Raw genomic sequence first — 18,708 nt, 5'->3', positions numbered from 1 at the left:
CTTCCGTCCGAGGAGTCTGGCGCCGCAGGTCTCCATAACTGGGATAAACCCTCCCCTGCTCTACTCTGCTCTCCCATTGGAGGCGTCGGTTTCAGACGCTGCCAGATTTCCGCTCCCCGCTTAAGAAGCTCTGTCATTGGCTCTGACCATGTCAATCAGAGTGGCTTCCGCTCCCTCCTCCCTGTGTGTTGCTGTAAATAGTCCCCTGCCGCCTCAGGGAAAACAACAACGCTAACTAAAAGCTAACGGCAGAAACCTACACGCTAGCTTGTTGCTACACGCTGAAAATGCAAGTTGGATTGTTTGAAACTATTTTCCAAGGGCACTGCCGCTAAGCGCCGCCTATCGCAATCAATCCCACTATGGAGACCTCCGGCGCCAGACTCCTCGGACGGAAGGGAGAGGAGGCTGGCCAGCGAGACTAGTCCTCTGAAGTCTTGATTGAGGTCTAGTCCAACAGCTGATCTCTCAATCTTTGTGCTGATTGATTTTGTCTCCATTTTTGATCATGAAGAAGACAGGTTAGGGGCAGAGGCCCGCATCGTCTCTGAAAGTTTGAGTCTGTACGCAAACTTGTTAGAGGTCTTGAAGGACGGAGGCCTTTCCTTTTCCTTCAGGTCCAGCCTGGACATCTGTAGTTGAGTGCAGTTGTTGAAGTTGTCATCGCTGTAGTCGTTGTGACGTGTGGCCATGTTGTGACTGCGCCTCTTCACCTTATTGGCACATCGCACCAGGCGTTTGCTGAGGAGGTAAATTATCTCGCAGACGTTGAGCACGATGCAGAGCGCCGAGGCTCCCACCATGAAGTAGGTGAAGACCTTCTTCTCGGTGGGGTGGCCGATGTAGCAGTCCACCTGGTTGGGGCAGGGCGACACCTCGCACTTGACCAGCCGGGGCAGGTAGAAGCTGTCGTAGATGCGGTGCAGGATGTAGAGGAAGGCCACCTCGATGGCTGTCTTGACCCAGAGGCTGAGCATGTAGGTCCACCACAGGCCGCCGTGCTTCTTGCCCGTGTTGTTGTAGAGCTTGGCGGCACCCTCGCCGTGCTTGGCGCGGTACTTGCGCTCGCGTTCGTCACGGTACGCCACGTGCATCACCACCATGAAGGAGGGGCACGTGACGAAGATGAGCTGCAGGGCCCATAGGCGGATGTGGGAGATGGGGAAGTAAAAGTCATAGCAGACATTGGCACAGCCGGGTTGCTTGGTGTTGCAGTCAAAGTCCTTCTGCTCATCGCCCCACACTCGCTCCGCTGCCACCACGTACACCATCACCCGGAAAACGAACACCACTGACAGCCAGATCCGACCGAACGCCGTGGAGTACTTGTTCACCCCGCTGAGCAGGGCCTGGAACGTCTTCCAGTCCATAGCTTGGGCTGGGGGTCAATTGTCTCCCCTCTTCAAATGTCCTCTCTTGCTGGCTGTTGTTTGCCTGGAAACCTAGAAATGTAGGACAAAGAACGTGTGAACAGGGTTGTTTCATCTACTGAAGAATCTGCTCTCACACTGAAGATCAGTATTGATGGAGTCCCACATATCTCAGGTGGCTTCATAACCTTGTAATAACACGTTTTACTGTTAACTCCAAGGCTGGACATTAAGTGTAGTCGCAGACTGTAGTTCAATCATGGAAGACCAAATAAGGCATTAATAGAGCACCCCATGCTGTCATAACCCTCAGCCCAAATGACGTCACTAAATGACGTCTCCATCTCCGACGTCACCTTCTCCATGACGTCCCAAATGACATCAGTTATGACATCATAAATGACATCATAAATGACATCAGTTATGACATCATAAATGCCCTTCTCCCAAATGACATCAGTTATGACATCATAAATGACATCAGTTATGACATCATAAATGCCCTTCTCCTGGTACTATATAAAGCCCCCATCACCACAGCTTAAATCACACTTGTGCAGTCATCACTCACCTTGTGTCAGCATCACGCATTCATCCAGCATATCTCATACGGCACTGACGCCCCTCTCTCATAAGCAAGAGGAGCGTCACATCATGGAGTCATACGCCATACTCAAACTGTCTATTCTGATTCAATAAAGTTTGTTAAAATTATATTATGAGTCTCTCATGATTGAAATATATGCAGTCATGACCCTGAGGAGCTGACAGTGAACAATCTTATACACACCCATGCACGCGCACGCACACGCACGCACGCGCACGCACACACACACACACACACACACACACACACACACACACACACACACACACACACACACACACACACAGAGTTGTTCCATGACTAGGCCTCATACTATTTCATGAAGGAAACAATGACTAAAGGCCTGGGCATTATGCGGCCCTTATGATGGTTCTGCCTGGCCCAGGAGGTCTAAGACAAACCACACCATTTTACTTGTGAAGCTAAAAAATATCCAATGAGATGACCTAAATTGGCTAAATTTTCAATATAATCAATTCTGACAAATAAGTGCCTAGTAGCTTATGTTTTCTATAATTTGTTTGGCCCCTGGCAACAATCTGGGTTTCTCATGTGGCCCCACAGGAAAAAGAATTGCCCACCCCTGCTTTAGTCTAACCAAATATTTGAAAAAGCAGAATTGTATGATCTTATGCACATTAGCCTAGGCCTACTATACTTCATCTGTCATCTGTAGCCTACAAGCATCTCTCTAAATAAAACATCTACAATAGAATCATCATCATCATGTTCCATCAAGTCGCTTGCGACCCATGGTGACTCTATAGATTTCCGTCCTCCAACTGTCTCTCTCCTGTATTTGATGTTTCAATCTTCTCAGGTCCTACAATAGAATATTATCAATCATATTTAGCTGTTGACAGAAACAGTAAACGTTATAGCCTACATGTAGTAGTTTGAATTATTACGATTCTTCAGCAAAGCAAACTTTGCTCAGTGCGCAAGGCTGTACGTTCTTTGTGCAGTGTTCTGTCAGGTTTGACTCGGCCGACAATAGCCCTTCGACCACTTAGCCTATATGAATGCAACTTTCGTCGACTGTTGTAGTAGGCTAGCCTATAAAATCCACCGAACCAACGGATTTTAACCGTAACTTTAACCTCATGTAGACCAAACAGCAATTACAAAATGTCCGTAAAGTTATAGGCTATCGCAACTCATCCTCAGGTAGACTACATCAAAAGTTTAGGATATTGAGTTTTCTACTCACCAAAAGAAGTATTACTCCATTATTGTTTCGAAAGAGAATGTGAGTACATCTTTGCAATAGCTTTCTTGTAGTTTTAATTTGGTTTTAGTACTTTAACGCACAGACTCGGTGGGACTCGACCATAGGGACTCGACAGGTAGAAGAGCAGTCTTGAGAAATGCGCCTGTGGGTGTGGTTACAGAAGAAAGACTGGAGCCCCAGCTGTGCCTCTCTCTCTCTCTCTCTCTCTCTCTCTCTCTCTCTCTCGCACACACACACACACACACACACACACACACACACACACACACACACACACACACACACACACACACACACACACACACACACACACACACACACACACACACACACACACACACACACACACACACACACACACACACACACACACACACAGTTTTCCTCTTTGCACAACACTGATCTGTTCACAGAATTTTTCCTGGGGGCCATTTTTGTTGTCATGCCATAACCTCTAATTTTATCACTAGATTAAATTATAGAAAACATAATACCGTACACTTATTCTTCAGCATTTATTACTGTATATTGAAAATCACTCAAAACAGCCAATTTAGGTAATCTGATTCCCCCCCCAAATTGTATTTATTTATTTATTTATTTATTTATTTATTAATTTTTTGCTTCATGAGTAAAATGGTGTGATTTGTCTTAGATCTCCTAGGCCAGGCAGAACCATCATGAGAGCCACTTCTAGCCCCCGGGCCCGGCGGGCCGCTTAATGACCAATGTGTGTGTGTGTGTGTGTGTGTGTGTGTGTGTGTGTGTGTGTGTGTGTGTGTGTGTCAACAATTCATTGTAAAAATGTATAACATTTGCCCCCCACCTACATTATAGACAGCTCTGTAATTCTGTGCAAAGTCATATACTGTAAGACAATAAGTTCAACCAACAAATTTCTAGTCATGCTGAGTCATGTTTCCAAGTTGAATGCATTAATTGATTAAGTGAAATCCAGGGTTATTTTATTTTAACGTTTGCTAGCTTCAAGTTCTGGTTCTTCTTGTAGTGGATTCTATACTTGCCATGTGCATCAGAGAAACACGTACTTGTGAATTCCCAGATCCATAAGATAAGATAGATAGTACTGAGAATTTGGATTAAACTAAATATAATGCATACTGGGAGGTCTGCTAATAAACTAACTGTTGAGTTTAGTGAATGCTTTATAAACTGTTCTTTCAACTCATAATTTTAAGTCACAAGATGTGAACTCCTGCATTTTAAGTCATGAAGCTCATAACTAGCTCTTTTGAAATTGAGAAATTAGCTTGATTTCATTCAATTGCACTGTGAGTTGTTACAGTGTATCTATTTGGTCTGGACTGTGGTGTGATTGTTTGTCCAGGCCTGTCTCCTTGTTCCAACTTGTCTGAGAATACCATAATTCACGTAGGAGGCAGGCACACCCTGAAGTGAGTGCGTCTTTGCTCTTGTTCATTTCCTCACTCCAGATTCGTCAAAAGTTTCTAAGGGCACGACAGTCGCTAGGCAACCATTATGCAACATCTTATCATAGGATGGTAACGTGATGGAAAAGATGAAGTGGCAAGGCAGAAGGGGGGGGGGGGCAAATAAAAGTCTATGTCAGCAATAGAATTCATATCTATTTCAGATGCTTTCAAGTCTGAACTCCTTATCATGTTACCAGCACTGTAACATTCATCTGTGTGCCTCTGCTCCACTTTTGTTTATGCTTTGGCTGTCTTTCCTTTGTGTGACACTTGCAACGAAACAATAGCTGTATCATATTTCCTCCGTCCTTTACAAATCCCAATTCTACTCAAATAACAATGTCCATGAACTCCCTATAAAGATGCCTGCAAACACTTTGAAGACCATCCTCAATGTCGGATTAGGAGCTATGCCATAAGCATCCACCACTTCTACAACCGAACAGATTTTTTGTAGAAGATAAGATTTCGGCGTTCACATTAAAACAATGTTACTCCATCCATGTAGACAACTCTAAGCCCCCAGATGGTGTTCTCATTGGGAAAGACAATCAATCGGCTTGTCCCAGCCCTGCCAGAACTTGCCAGTTCTTTTAAGATGGGTGCCGGCATTCAGTGCTTTTGAATTCTCTATTCACACATTACAAAATGACAAATGACTATATCACTAATACCTTCAAAAATGGTTGTAAGCTATAGGCCTATGTGTAACGAACTCTCACCTCAGGAATCAGGATACATTTTTTTTTTTTTTTTTTACATTTGTCACAATGATCTCAGCATACTATGTAGGCGACAGGTGTTCAGTGCAGTGTGTTATACATGATTGAACAAAATGTGAGACTTTCAAATTAATAAAATTATCCTCATATTTTCTGCCTTTTACATCTTTGAGTAAAACATATTAATGAAATTGCACATACAGTAGATGTTCCCATGGTATAATAGGCTTTAGATTAACAGTTATAGTGAAAAGTGATGTTATTGATAGATAGGGTGGTTGTTAATAGTTAACATCTCGTCCCAATGGCTTGCCGCTTTACAGGACAGGTGATCTGTGGCATAAGGTTTAAGCACATGATAAAGCCTACTAATGATTTTGTCATACACAGTACATACTGTCATACATAACCACTCAAATCCCTCCCTCCCCACAGGACCCAGTTCCCACAAATATTCCCAGCAAAGCATTATTTTTTTCCAGCAACCTCGACCAGCAAACAGCATTATACATTTTGGCACAATGTACTCGTGCTGTAGAAAGCTCCAGCTGTGCCATATCCCGGTAAGAGGAGAGAACATTCCCTCACCGCCAGTGCATGTGGTGGTTTCAGAACAAGCTACCGTCTTTTAGCCGCTGTAAGACCCACCAACAAGAGGCACCTATCATTTGTAGTCAGTTGCAAGCAGGAGGTATCATTCAGTAGCAAAGACTGTGAGTGAGGGATGACTCCCTCAATGATACTAGACATTATGCTTGAAACATTTTCCCAAAATTGATTAACCTCCGGGCACTGCCAAACCATATGAAGAAAAGTGCCAATGGACAAAAGTCACAATGTGGTCACAATCTCTGAGTTTTGTTTGCTGTAATCTTCGAGATGTGAGTGAGATAAGACTTGTGAATACATTTATAATGTATCATTTGATGGTTTGAATTACATTAAGACAAGGAAATGATGGTCCATATAGTAGTGGCCATATTCAGGTCTGAGGGAGTCTTCATATCTCTGTTCCAAAGTCTATTAAGTGGAAGAGGTTTATATGAGGACTTTGTAATGAATTTATAAAGGTTGGAGACAACAGTACCATTGTTTTTACCTTTGATGCAAAGTATCGCATGAAGGGGGTGAGTTTCCAAATCATTGCTCCATGGGACAAGCTTGTGCACGCATTGCTGAATACCACTGAAGGTAAAAGTAAAAAGAAGTGCCCGGGAGGTTATAGGACCTTTTTAGATCTTGGGACAGAGACCTTGTTGCCCTACAATGTCTTGAAGAATATAAACTCCTTTGTCACCCCACTGAGGAAAGAGAATTGGCTTCCGATGAAACAAAAGAGAGTGGTTACAGAAGAATGTCACATTTCAACTGCTGACACTATTATGTCCTCTCACCTCAGGAATCAGGATACAACACTTTTTTTTAATACATTTGTCACAATGATCTCAGCATATTATGCACAGGTGTTCAGTGCAGTATGTTACATATGATTGAACGAAATGCGATAAACTTTCAAATTATTCAAAAAGATTATCCTAATATGTTCTGCCTTTTACATCTTTGGGTAAGTTTGGGAGCCAGTAATTTATATATTAACAGGCTTTAGATTGATCAACAGTCAAAGTGAAAAGTCATGTACATGTAGTCATGGTAGATAAGGTTGGTATAGGGCTGCCTTGTCAGAATATCTCATCCCAAAGCTTTAAGGACAGTTTATAGTACATGGTCGCCACCGACCATGACCACCGACTATCATCGATGTCCATTGGACCCAATGGACATCGATGATAGTCTGTGGCCATGGTCGGTGGCGACCATGTACTATAAACTGTCTTTTACAGATAGGCTATGCATATTGTTTGGAGCATCAAGTGCAGTTGCTGCTTTTTAGGACAGGTGATCTGTGGCATAAGGCTTAAGTACATCTAAACAACATCTGCCTTAGCAACACTTACTTACAGGAGTTAAACGGACTAGTAGGAGGAGGGGTGGAAAGTTCCCTCTTGGCCCAGAACTGGTCCAGGCAGTCTGCCGGGGCGCACCTGAAGGAATGCACCCCGTGACTCAACCTCTGTGAGCCACATGTCTCAACAAGCCGCCCCAACACAACAGGAAAAACACATAGCTTTTCACTAACTTTGCTCTGAGATTGTGAACAACCAACACAGAGGATGTCAGGACAATAGTAAAAACAATACCCCTGATCTTCAGTCTGCACCCACCCAACGACAGAATAGGATGAACAAACAGTGGACCTTGCTTACATTCTTAGGAGGACCAGTAGATACAAAGGTGCATTGGCACTTTACTTTACTACTGCAAAAACACAAAACCTGTTCTGCCACCAATTCCACTTTTGCAATGACAAGTGAAAGAGCAATGATGTCATCCATAAAGTCACAGATCATCTCTCTTATCACCCACTGCAATGTAAACACTGGAGTCGCCCCATTCAGAGGCTGTGGTGACTGATGGCTCAAATTCCTCCGCTAGGTGGGTCTCTGATGAATCAAACTGGGCAACCCTTAAGTCCCAAGCACCCTAAACAATGAGGGTGCTGCTCCTATAGTAACATAATACCACGTCCCGTCCAATAGGCAACAAGCTCTATGAAAAACACACAACAGTGAAAGTTTATGATCTTTCTAAAACTATTAGGTAAAACTTGGAAAATCTTTGTCCATAGAGCGGTGGCTCATTTGGATGTGAACCTCTTTAACTAGATCTTATTGGGATGTTTCCTACCGTATGCAAACATACTCCTTTAAATACTTTCTGTAGCTGATGATTGCAGGTACCTCCCTCCCCACACCCAGAATAATGCAGATAAACCAGATTTGGAAAAGATTTGAAAAAATGTTCTTTAATGAAAAATATTTGTACGTACACAGTGAGGTGCATGCACACTGCATCTCACTGTGTACGACTATAATATACACATCCTGATACATTCACAAGTGGGTTTACAAAACACCATGTTATTGACTTAACTCCTCTACTAGTAAAGTAAACATTTAGCCCTGAAAACATCAGGCATGGAGAGTAACACAAAAATGCAATAAGTAAACTCAATCTTTCAAGCCTTAACTGTGGATAAATCAGGTAAATTATGTGTAAAAAAAAAAGAAACAATAAAACCATGTCTTGCCTTCAAATATGAAAATCTGAGCATTGAGAAAAGCTCAAGTATATTGTGGTTTCAACTTGTGGATAAAGTTAAATGAACAAATAGAGAGGGGAAATATTACACACACTCTCTAAATGATGGATGTTTGATCTGTAACTCATGCATTTGTTTCCAATGTAATCATACAAAAGGCAGCTCTCACACATCACGCCAACTTGCTTTTTTGTTAAGGTTATGGAACTTCAACATAATACTGTGGCTTAAACCGACAGTATTGAGTGCATTCCATATTAATGATACAAGGTATGGCAGGATGAGTGCTTATTTGAATGTCCTATGGTCCAGAACTTTAAATTCCTGGACAGTGATGTATGTATGATACAGCAATAGTAGCCAACTGGCTCCATTAGGTCAGTCTCAAATGTCTGCTGAGAAGTCTCTAGGGAGAAGTGTCTGTGGAGTAGAAGGAGGAAGCATCATCCCAATAAATACATTTCCTTTGCCTTCTTTGTTTCTCAAAGTCTCTGCCCAGCCTCAGCATCTCAAGATATGGCTACGCTGTATGAAGGGGCCGGAGTATCTGGGGTGTGTTTGTCCGCCACCCTTAAAGTGCTAGACGCCACTAGGCTTCCGTTCTTTAGCGAGGTGGCCATGACCTCAGACTGCTGGCGGGAGTGATGGATGTGGGTGAAGCACTCGTGGCAGCGCTTGCCCACCAGGTAGACGATCTCAAAACAGGAGAGCAGGATGCAAACCAGGCTGGTGACCACCATGAAGATGGTGAAGATCCGCTTCTCGGTGGGCCGGGCGATGAAGCAGTCCACCTTGTTGGGACAGGGCTTCTGCTCGCACTTGACGAGTGAGGGGAAGTCGTAGCCCTCATAGATGCGGTACACAAGGTAGACAAAGATGGTGTCCACACCGATTTTGAAGACCAGGGTCAATACGTAGGTCCACCACAGGCCTCCGCGCTTCTTGCCTGTGTTCTTGTACAGGCGGCGGCAGTTCTCGCCGTACTTCTCCCGGTTTTTCCGCTCCCGGTCCTCCCTGTAGGCCACGTGCATCACCACCAGCAGAGAGGGGCAGGTGACGAAGATGAGCTGCAGGGCCCACAGCCGCACGTGAGACACGGGGAAGAAGTGGTCGTAGCAGACGTTGTGGCAGCCGGGCTGAGCCGTGTTGCATTTGAAGTCCTTCTGCTCGTCGCCCCAGACCTTCTCGGCGGCCACCACGAACACCATCACCCTGAAGAGGAAGACGATGGAGAGCCACACGCGGCCAAAGGCGGTGGAGTACTGGTTCACCCCGCTCAGGAGGCTCTGGAGGAATGACCAGTTCATGGCGACCCTGACTCACAATCTGCCTTCCCTTCTGGCTGATTCAACACATACGAAGCTCCTTCAAGCTGAAATGACAGACAAACCTTAGGTATATCGAATAGGCTAAGATGAGAAAGAAACTCAGCTAAACCTCAGGTATAACCAGGGTATTCCTTCTTGTAGGGTTTAGTTGCTGCTGGTGCTGTGTCGCTGGGAGGAGGGTCATGGCGGTTAGGGATAGAAAATTATGTAAAAAAAAATGCAATTTCACATAATTTTGGACGATTATTATTACCATATCTGTGTACAAACATTTGGAAAAGCCAGAGGAGATCTAAACAACACCCCAAAAGACAAAACTTGCTGAAGGCCATAGTGGGGACCAACACTGATTTTACATTAATTTGACTTGGGTGCTGCACATAAGACTTATGGTAGGGAAACCCTGATAACAGACTGGAAGAAGTAACAGCCAATCCTTATGTGATAGGCCAAGAAGACGTCAAGACGTCACGCACAGCAGCACTATGAATTCAGGTAGGCTATGAATGTTCACATCGCTTTAAAAGGCAAAATAATATTATTAACAAAATAACACTACCAACTAAATATTTTTGTAAGTAAGAATGTAGGACGTTATCCCTCTCTGTATCGATGTACGGTCGGACATTTATAATACCGCTCAGCCATTCACTCCACAACGGCTGACCTAAACTCTACAAAGCTTGTAGATTTCGTGCGTAATTACGCGTATCCAAAATCACACAAAGTTGGCGAAACAACAAAAACTAAACATGTTACAATTTATATATAATTACTGTCAAATGTATTCCGATAGTAGACCTACTTACAATAAGCGCTGTTGTTGCGATTCCGTGTTGGGAGTGGAGGAACAGGCTTTGGATGCACACCCAGCCGAGGAGATCTCAAGATTTCTCAACAGTACGGGAGCGGAGGGGGTGGAGTTGAGTTGTGTCTCTCTCTGCCTTGTCCTCGCTATACACAACCTGCTCAGGACACCAACTCGTTTGTCCCAATTATGTGGGGAAAACTCGTGCATTTGTGCGCAAGCAGCGGATCAAAGCGCGGGGGAGTCCTGACCCGCCCCTTGGGGTAGCTTTACATCTGTAAGGTTTGGATTTGTCAATAACCCTAATGTTTTAATTTCTGCAAATAAAGTAAAATCTTATCTTATGCTACTTGTCCAGGTGAATTAATTTACCTGGAGGGGGATAATTAATATACATGTTAATAAAGTGTCATATTATGTTAATGCTTGGGAGTTTGGGTGCCTAGGCTACTTCAACATTTATTTGACAAGTTATTGAACTAATAAAGTAATCTTTTCCAAAATAATAAAGGAAATGTAGGAGTTTGAATTTGAATTTAAGTTGTACAAATTAACATGCAAGCAGGTTGTGTTTCTTTATAAAAGTGTTTATTGAAATATTTACATGGCAGAGAAGGCAGGTTCAATGTGGAAAAGACCATGAACAAAATATACTCATTATTTCAGACATAAGCTGTCCCAAGTAACACACATACAAGCACACATAACATTTTCATTCACACATATTCTCCACAGTCTGAGATGATCACTTTCTGCTTTGGCTTGCCGTCTTTTGATCCCTGAGCCTGTACAAACAAGAAACAGATTAAAATATTTTGCATTAGGAAATTAATTGCCAAACTTTTTGAAATTTTCTGAGCTCTTTACCCTTTCTATCACTGTAAGTGAGTGATGTACCGTAACATCATCTTTCCAAGGCCATATGATTATTATGGCTAAAATTACAATCCAGATTATTTCGCTGAATATTTGAAACACAATTATTATTTTGATTTTTGGAACATTATTTGAATGTTTACATCTTTAAATCAACATTAACTATTTGCTATTTTTTTGTATTGGTGATTGGCTACAGAACTGATTGTGCATATCTGAGTCTGAGACACAGCAGGTGTTATGAATGACATTTATAAATATCGTCAACATAATTGAATTAAACCATTATTAGCCTTGGAAAGTAAAATTGTGATATTTTTTCAGAGACAACTGATTGCACAGCCCACCGTTCGAGTTATAATCAGAGCTTTGCGGGGGGCTCTAAAATAGGCAAACTCGATTTCAGACGGAAGCCCCCAGAAGCCCGTCTTTATTGTCACACGAACACTACAACACACACTCATGCCGACGGTGGCCGGTGAAATATGTCCTCTGCATTTGATCCATCCGGGCTTGTCCTTTCCTCCAGGGGGCAGGCCAGGAGCAGTGGTCGCTTTTTTTCTTTCCAGCGCCCAGGGACCATCATTGGACCATCATTGGACCAACTTCAGATGTTGTCGTCAGTGGTCGGATGACGATCTTCTGCATGTTTTTAGTGGGGGGTTATGTACGGAGGAACCCCCTGGGGGGTACGGGGAGAACATGCAAACTCCACACAGAAAGGCCCTTTCGACGAGATAGCCCACCTGGGCAGTAGGCACTGAAGATATGGGGGGGTCACAACTCCAGCGCCCACAGCGTCCCAGGCGAGAATCGAACTCAGGACCTTCTAGCTGTGAGGCGACAGCGCTACCGACTGCGCCACCGTACCTGACGTTAGGGGTGCACAGGGGGGGTCGTCGAATACGAGTGTCGGTTAATTTTTTTAAGCGGTCAGTTAGACCACACACATGCACGCAGACACACACAGCCTACTAGTGTGCGGTCAGTGCTGCGGTTATGAGACTTAACTGATCATTAATTGAACACTCTCTCACACACAAATATGCATGCACACACTAGCAGTAGAACAGGCAGTCGCGCACATCCAACACAATAAAGTAGGTGCAGGAACCAAAAACAGTAAACAGTAAAAAGAAAGAAGGTCCGCACACTGAGCTCCCGTTTACCTTTTAATTAGCCATCCAACAACAGTGACATTTCGAGCCGACGCTCTTCCTCAGACATGAAATAACATAGAAAGACGCCATGTTTAAATACACTGTTGTGGTCTCCTGTGCTGCTCATTATAATTTTAATGTTTGCTTGTCGCTTACAGTGAGAGCTTACTGGATATGAATCCTTGGTATATGCTTCAGGGTCATCCTTTCAAATATAGAGGCGCCTATCTAGACCTAGCCAGTTTTAGCATATGACGGCTATTTAGCCTGATATCTTGTCTTTTCTGTGCTCTAGGGGTCTGATCTATATTTGCTGTAGTATAGCTGTACATATTTGAAGTTTGTATAAACATGTTTTTGTATTTTCTATTATGTAACTTCCCCGCGATCATGTGACATGTGACATGACCGGGCCACAGGTGTATTTAAACATGGCGTCTTTCTATGTAATTTCATGTCTGAGGAAGAGCGTCGGCTCGAAACGTCACTGTTGGATGGCTAATTAAAAGGTAAAGGGGGGCTCAGTGTGCGGACCTTCTTTCTTTTTTACTGCACACACTAGCAGCCCATTTTTGCCCCCCACACAACAAACGGAGCTGTCCAAGGTGGTGAAGTGTGGCCCTACTGTCATTCACAACACAAGATAACGGTGCTTCGTTCTTTTGGAAAACTGAAAACATGTTTAATTTAGCCTATTTATCTCGTTAACATAAATAATACTAATTACATTGAAAAATGCATTATTTGTGGTTAAAATAATGGTTGTTGGTACGTATATACCCCACAGGTGTATTTGTTCATGGGGTCTCAAACTCTCCTTAGGGCCCCCACATAACTCGAACCCTGGCACAGCCCTTTAGTCCAGTAAAAATGTCACTTGACCTCACACTAATTGCAACAAAACCAAACTCAACTGATTTTGTATCCTCAATATGTCCTCAATGAAGGAAAAAAAGTGTTAAGGAAATGTATGAAGGGAAATTTTTGAAAATTACCTATATGATGCTACCAAAAACGTTTATTTATTTATTTTTTAACATTTATTTTTATTTTTATTTTTATTTTTTCCATTTTCTCCTTGAAGCAAAAAACACATACAGGATATAAGTGATGAGATTTATGGCACATAAAAAAAAAAAAAAAAAGGCTTCCATAGGCTTCCATAGGCTACCATCATATTTAGGTCATTTTCAAAACTTTCCCTTCATACATTTCCTTAACACTTTTTTTCCTTCATTGAGGACATATTGAGGATACAAAATCAGTTGAGTTTGGTTTTGTTGCAATTAGTGTGAGGTTGACCCACATATTTGCGTAAAATGCCTGGACTACTTGTATATCTGCCCTGTATGCCTCACCTCCATTGAACGTAGCACATCCATCCCCTCCATCATCTCTCCAAACACCACATGTTTGCCGTCTAGCCAGTCCGTTTTGTCATTTGTGATGAAGAACTGAGAGCCGTTAGTGTTGGTCCCTGAGTTGGCCATGGAGAGCTGCCCTGTGTGCACAACAGACAAGCATTGGAAACATATCCACAGGACATGCAAACAGACACAAACCTAGACTCCTTCACAGACCACACAGTGTCGGAGAGCTTTCCAAGAAATGCCTGACCTGGAGCGGTGTGTTTCAGGACAAAGTTCTCGTCGTCAAACTTGCGGCCGTAGATAGACTTGCCGCCGGTGCCGTTGTGGTTGGTGAAGTCGCCTCCCTGGCACATGAACTGAGGGATGATGCGGTGGAAGCTGCTGCCCTTGAAGCCAAAGCCCTTCTCGTGTGTGCACAAGCAGCGGAAGTTCTCTATAGAGGATGGAAGAAAAGACAGTTGTGTTGTGTCACTCACTATTTGTCATTTTGTTTTATCTGTTTTTAGAGTACTAGTGGACCCGTGGGAGTTAGACCCCACTCGAACACAGTGGTCTTACTGTAGCATCAGCCAGGAAGGATGACATCCAGGAAGGATGACATCACATCATTAGGTAATTAGGGCATTACCTAATTAAAAAATTCCGGCCGTCAGGTAACCCGCACAGGTACTCTTTACACTTTCGGCCCGATCGCACTTGAAATGGCATCGCTGTGGCCTTATTAATAAAAGAGACACTTTTACTTTACTTCTTTGTGGTTTCTTTGTTGCCTCTGTACAGTTTATTTCTCGTCTTCACCCCCACTGTTTTATTCATTTGTGCAAATGAAATAAAACACTTACAGCCTATACTTTCACCAGTTGATCATTTACATTTTACCATAGAGGTATACATACATTTTTGACATGGATATGATGCTGAAAACAGTACAGGGAAAAGCGTATAGACCTGCTGTCATGGGAACGATGTCAGCCCGGAGGAGGAAGCGTAGTCTCCCTGCTGGCTTGTTGCCGATCTTGATGTCCATGTAGACCTGCGGGTTAACTCTGCCCTTCTTCGCTGGGGGCTCAGCCTGCAAAAACACCACCACCATAATATTAATCATACTTCACAGACGGGTTAAGAAGGTTTAACAAGAGCAGACAGACCAACACCCACTGGAAAGAAACACAATCTCACCTCCTGTGATGTTGTGCCGGCTGCTTCTCCAGCAGACTCCTCCACCTCTGCCTCCTCTGTGGTCTTCCCTGAGAACTTCTTCAGCCAGTCATCATCAGACCAGACTGAGGGAAAGACACAGTTAAGATCATAACCACAGATTCAAATCACAATCCAGGCAAAGCCTCGCTAAATAAGATTTCATGAATCACCTGGTCGAGAAGAACCCTCTTTGATTCTCATGGGTTTGGCAATGTTGACCCGGATAGTTCGTCCAAAAAGCTCGGACTCATTCTGGTAGATTAAGAGAGCAAAACATATTTCAAGATTAAAAGTGTAATCTCATTAATTGAACATTTTGGGTGAACTGGACACAGAAATGTAAGTGCAGTGACAAGTATACAGACTCAAGCCTGGAATGTGATTAACTCACCATGTTATCAATAGCAGCTGCAGCATCCTAAGGTGGATAAAGCACATAAACAACTTCAGTGCAGAGACAGATCACCATCAAGCTGCTTCCATACAATGTCCACTAGGTGGCAATCAATGCTGCAGCATAATACCCGGGACTTACCTCTGCCAGCTCAAACTCAATGAAGGCAAACCCTCTATGCTTTTCTGAAAATAAAGACATTAATGCAACTTAACATTTGGCTACCGCGCAGTGTTTAATATAAAAGTTGTACAGACCAATGCACTGTGGGTGCTGACACACACTGCAGAAAAACAATTTATCTTACCTGTTTCATAGTCTAACGGTATCTGGATGTCTGTGATATCTCCAAATGGAATAAAAGCTGCATGTAACACCTTCTCATCAACCTCCTCTGCCAGCCCACCTGTCAGAAACACACAGAGCAGCGTTGGACAATGGACTGACCAATATTAAGTCAGTCACTGTGACTTGGACTTGAGTCGCACACACAGTGACTTGAGACTCGTCCTCAAAAGACATATACAGTATACTAGGCATGCGCTCGATTCCTAGGATCGCCCGCTACGTGGACTCGCCCGCCCTGCACGTCGCTGAGCTGGCCCTGCAGCTCACATGCTCCTTGATGGCATACTTCAGGGATGCTGGATCACCTGTCCTGGAGCTGGCAACATACAACTGTCCATGGCTGAAGAGGGGGTCTGAAGCCAGACTCCCACTTCTTTCAGTGTCTGGAAATGGGACTTGATTTTGCTCTTATGACATCACTGATGACATCATCAGTGGGACTCTTAAGACATCATTTATGATGTCACAACTGCTTTTATGACATCACTGATGACATCGCAACCTCTTATGACATCACTGATGTCACAATGCCCCTGACATCGCTGATGATGTCACAATTTATGACATCACTGATGACATCATCCCTGGGACTTGGTGTGTGCGCGTCTGTCTCTTGTGTGTGTGTGATGTCACAATGCCTCTGACATCCCTGATAACATCATCAGTGAGACAGACAGACAGATAGAGCCCTTACTCAATTTTATATTGATAGATATACAGTATTTTTTGGTGCTTTGTACTTGCTGCACTGTGTATTATGTGGCTATGTGTGTCTCCTCAATGGTTTTGTTAAATGGTTGCTGTTTGCTGTAATTGCACGGTTACTGGTTGTGTCTGGTTGCACTTTATTGTGATGCACTCATGTGTTGTAACTATGATGCAGTGTCTATTTTTACATCCTGTATGTACTAAAAACAAATACCACCGGTCCTGGTCGTGTGGCAATTAAAGTTATATTCTATTCTATTAACATTAAGGAAATGTCTACTAATAATAACGGCATCTAATCAATGCTGATATTGTATGCTAATGGACAAAAGACTGAGGATAATAAAGTACATGCTTTGAATTCCAAGCTATGCAGTGTTGTAAGCAGACCGGATGGCATGCAGCAGATGATAGAACGCTCATCCATAAGAGACTCTTGCCCCTCAAAGACTTGAGACTTGTGTGGACTTGCAACAAATTAGCTAACGCTACATCTCTGGTCACTGTGACCGATAAGACTAGCCTCGACGCGAGGCGCAAGACTCAGTCTTCATTCTTCAGTCTAATTCTCCCGTCGAGGCTAGTGAAAGACTAACTTTAATCTGGTAATGACGGGGTTTCCTATAGCCTATGAGAAAATACGACCATCAACATTTTCCTGTTTAACGTTATTCGTTACGTCAGGAGGATGAACATTGGGTCAGGACAGCCGGGCAGGCAGGTCAAGATGCTGCGTTCAGGTAACGTTTACGCTATCATGGATTTTCCCTCAGTGGTTAAGTTAAGTGTTTTGGGTAATCTTACTTTTTTGTCTCATATCGCCGTTACAATTCAATAAACAACCCGAAATAGAGCGCTTTACACGGGGTATTGGAAAAACTGTATTTTGAAAAAGTTTGAGCTATGAACAGTAACTAACTCGCGTTTACCCGTTAGCATTTACCCGGCTAGCTCTCAAAATTTCTTTTATTTTCACTCTTGTTTAAGTTTGCTATGCCGCAAACGTAGGTCGGGTTAACGTTAATTTAATTCGAATTAATGTGCTCAGTAGATTGAAACAAAAGATACTTAACTCGAGTTTTGTGAGCAGTGTTGTTACTCACCAATATAGAGCACTCGTTTGGTCGCCGCCATGTTGGATTTAACCTCTCAACTCTGACCCCCGCAGCTCCTCATTGGTGCATTGCAAAAAGCCCGCCCCCTGGTTTAAAATGAGCTCTAGCGCCCCCCGTCTTCTGCAGTATTCATCACCAGTCATATCTGATCATACTTTATCATAATTAGATTACTCTTAGGACTATAGAGTGACTGAGCAGATTTTGTTCATTTTCTTGCTCAAAGACACTTTGACAGGATTTATGGTTGTTGTGGGGATTTAACCTGTGACCTATCTGTTGGAAGTAACCACCATGTTTTGCTTTATTGGACAGTTTACAGTGGAGAGAGCAAGATGGGAGAGAGCCCAGGTCGGTCGGTTTCAAACCTAGGACTTCCCAGCTCCATGCATGGAGCTGGCCAACTGAGCCACCTGGATGCCCCTACAGCATTATGGTATTTCAGTAGGCCTAATTATGACTGATGCATCAAAATCCTCCTAACTTCAACCCCTTACCTAGGTGGTTCCCAACCTTTTTTTTTTATCTTATGTACCCCTTGAGCTGTTTTGCCATGCCAATAGTACCCCCTTACTCATGCATGTCGATGACTCTCCTAAATTTGTTCTATTGAACTCATATTAAACTTTTAGTAGGCATCTCTAACACATCTGATTATTGCATGGAAATCATTTGAATGACTCCCCTTTAATATAAATATTAAATATAAATAATAAAAAGTAATCAGTTTTACCAAGAGGGGCCTATGAAATTACTTGGAATATTGTGTTTTTTTTTATCGTTTTGGAAATAAATAATCCTCAATATTTCCAAGTACCCCCTGCAAGCTGCTCAAGTACCCCTAGGGGTACACATAC

At 43.2% G+C, this 18,708-nt stretch overlaps 3 protein-coding genes across 4 annotated transcripts; all 3 read right to left on the bottom strand.

Annotated features, from left to right (window-relative positions):
- Window positions 1–433: 433 nt before the first annotated feature.
- Window positions 434–3,337, bottom strand: gjb3 (gap junction protein beta 3). The gene is made up of 2 exons (XM_083632749.1): window positions 3,188–3,337; window positions 434–1,442 (listed from the first exon to the last, which is right to left on the bottom strand). The coding sequence occupies exon 2, from the start codon at window positions 1,368–1,370 to the stop codon at window positions 507–509; it is 864 nt and encodes a 287-aa protein (XP_083488875.1). The 5' UTR covers window positions 1,371–1,442; window positions 3,188–3,337; the 3' UTR covers window positions 434–506.
- Window positions 3,338–8,287: 4,950 nt separating this feature from the next.
- Window positions 8,288–10,824, bottom strand: gjb10 (gap junction protein beta 10). Its single transcript, XM_083633394.1, has 2 exons — window positions 10,682–10,824; window positions 8,288–9,916 (listed from the first exon to the last, which is right to left on the bottom strand). Exon 2 carries the CDS (start codon window positions 9,849–9,851, stop codon window positions 9,054–9,056), a length of 798 nt encoding a protein of 265 aa, XP_083489520.1. The 5' UTR covers window positions 9,852–9,916; window positions 10,682–10,824; the 3' UTR covers window positions 8,288–9,053.
- A 439-nt stretch (window positions 10,825–11,263) lies between these two features.
- Window positions 11,264–17,876, bottom strand: ppie (peptidylprolyl isomerase E (cyclophilin E)). 2 transcript variants are annotated; one of them, XM_083634039.1, is made up of 10 exons: window positions 17,840–17,876; window positions 15,988–16,086; window positions 15,822–15,865; window positions 15,678–15,704; window positions 15,457–15,538; window positions 15,266–15,369; window positions 15,035–15,158; window positions 14,334–14,519; window positions 14,075–14,217; window positions 11,264–11,465 (listed from the first exon to the last, which is right to left on the bottom strand). In XM_083634039.1, the coding sequence occupies exons 1-10, from the start codon at window positions 17,868–17,870 to the stop codon at window positions 11,397–11,399; spliced, it is 909 nt and encodes a 302-aa protein (XP_083490165.1). In that variant the 5' UTR covers window positions 17,871–17,876; the 3' UTR covers window positions 11,264–11,396. The 2 variants fall into 2 exon arrangements, 1 of the variants encoding a protein (XP_083490165.1); XR_014552572.1 differs by having other exon boundaries at window positions 11,342–11,465; window positions 14,075–14,212.
- Window positions 17,877–18,708: the final 832 nt, after the last annotated feature.

Source organism: Poromitra crassiceps (genome assembly GCF_964638095.1).
Source record: "Poromitra crassiceps genome assembly, chromosome: 3".
NCBI classification, from domain to species: domain Eukaryota; kingdom Metazoa; phylum Chordata; class Actinopteri; order Beryciformes; family Melamphaidae; genus Poromitra; species Poromitra crassiceps.
This window is presented reverse-complemented; position numbering and strand designations above follow the sequence as displayed.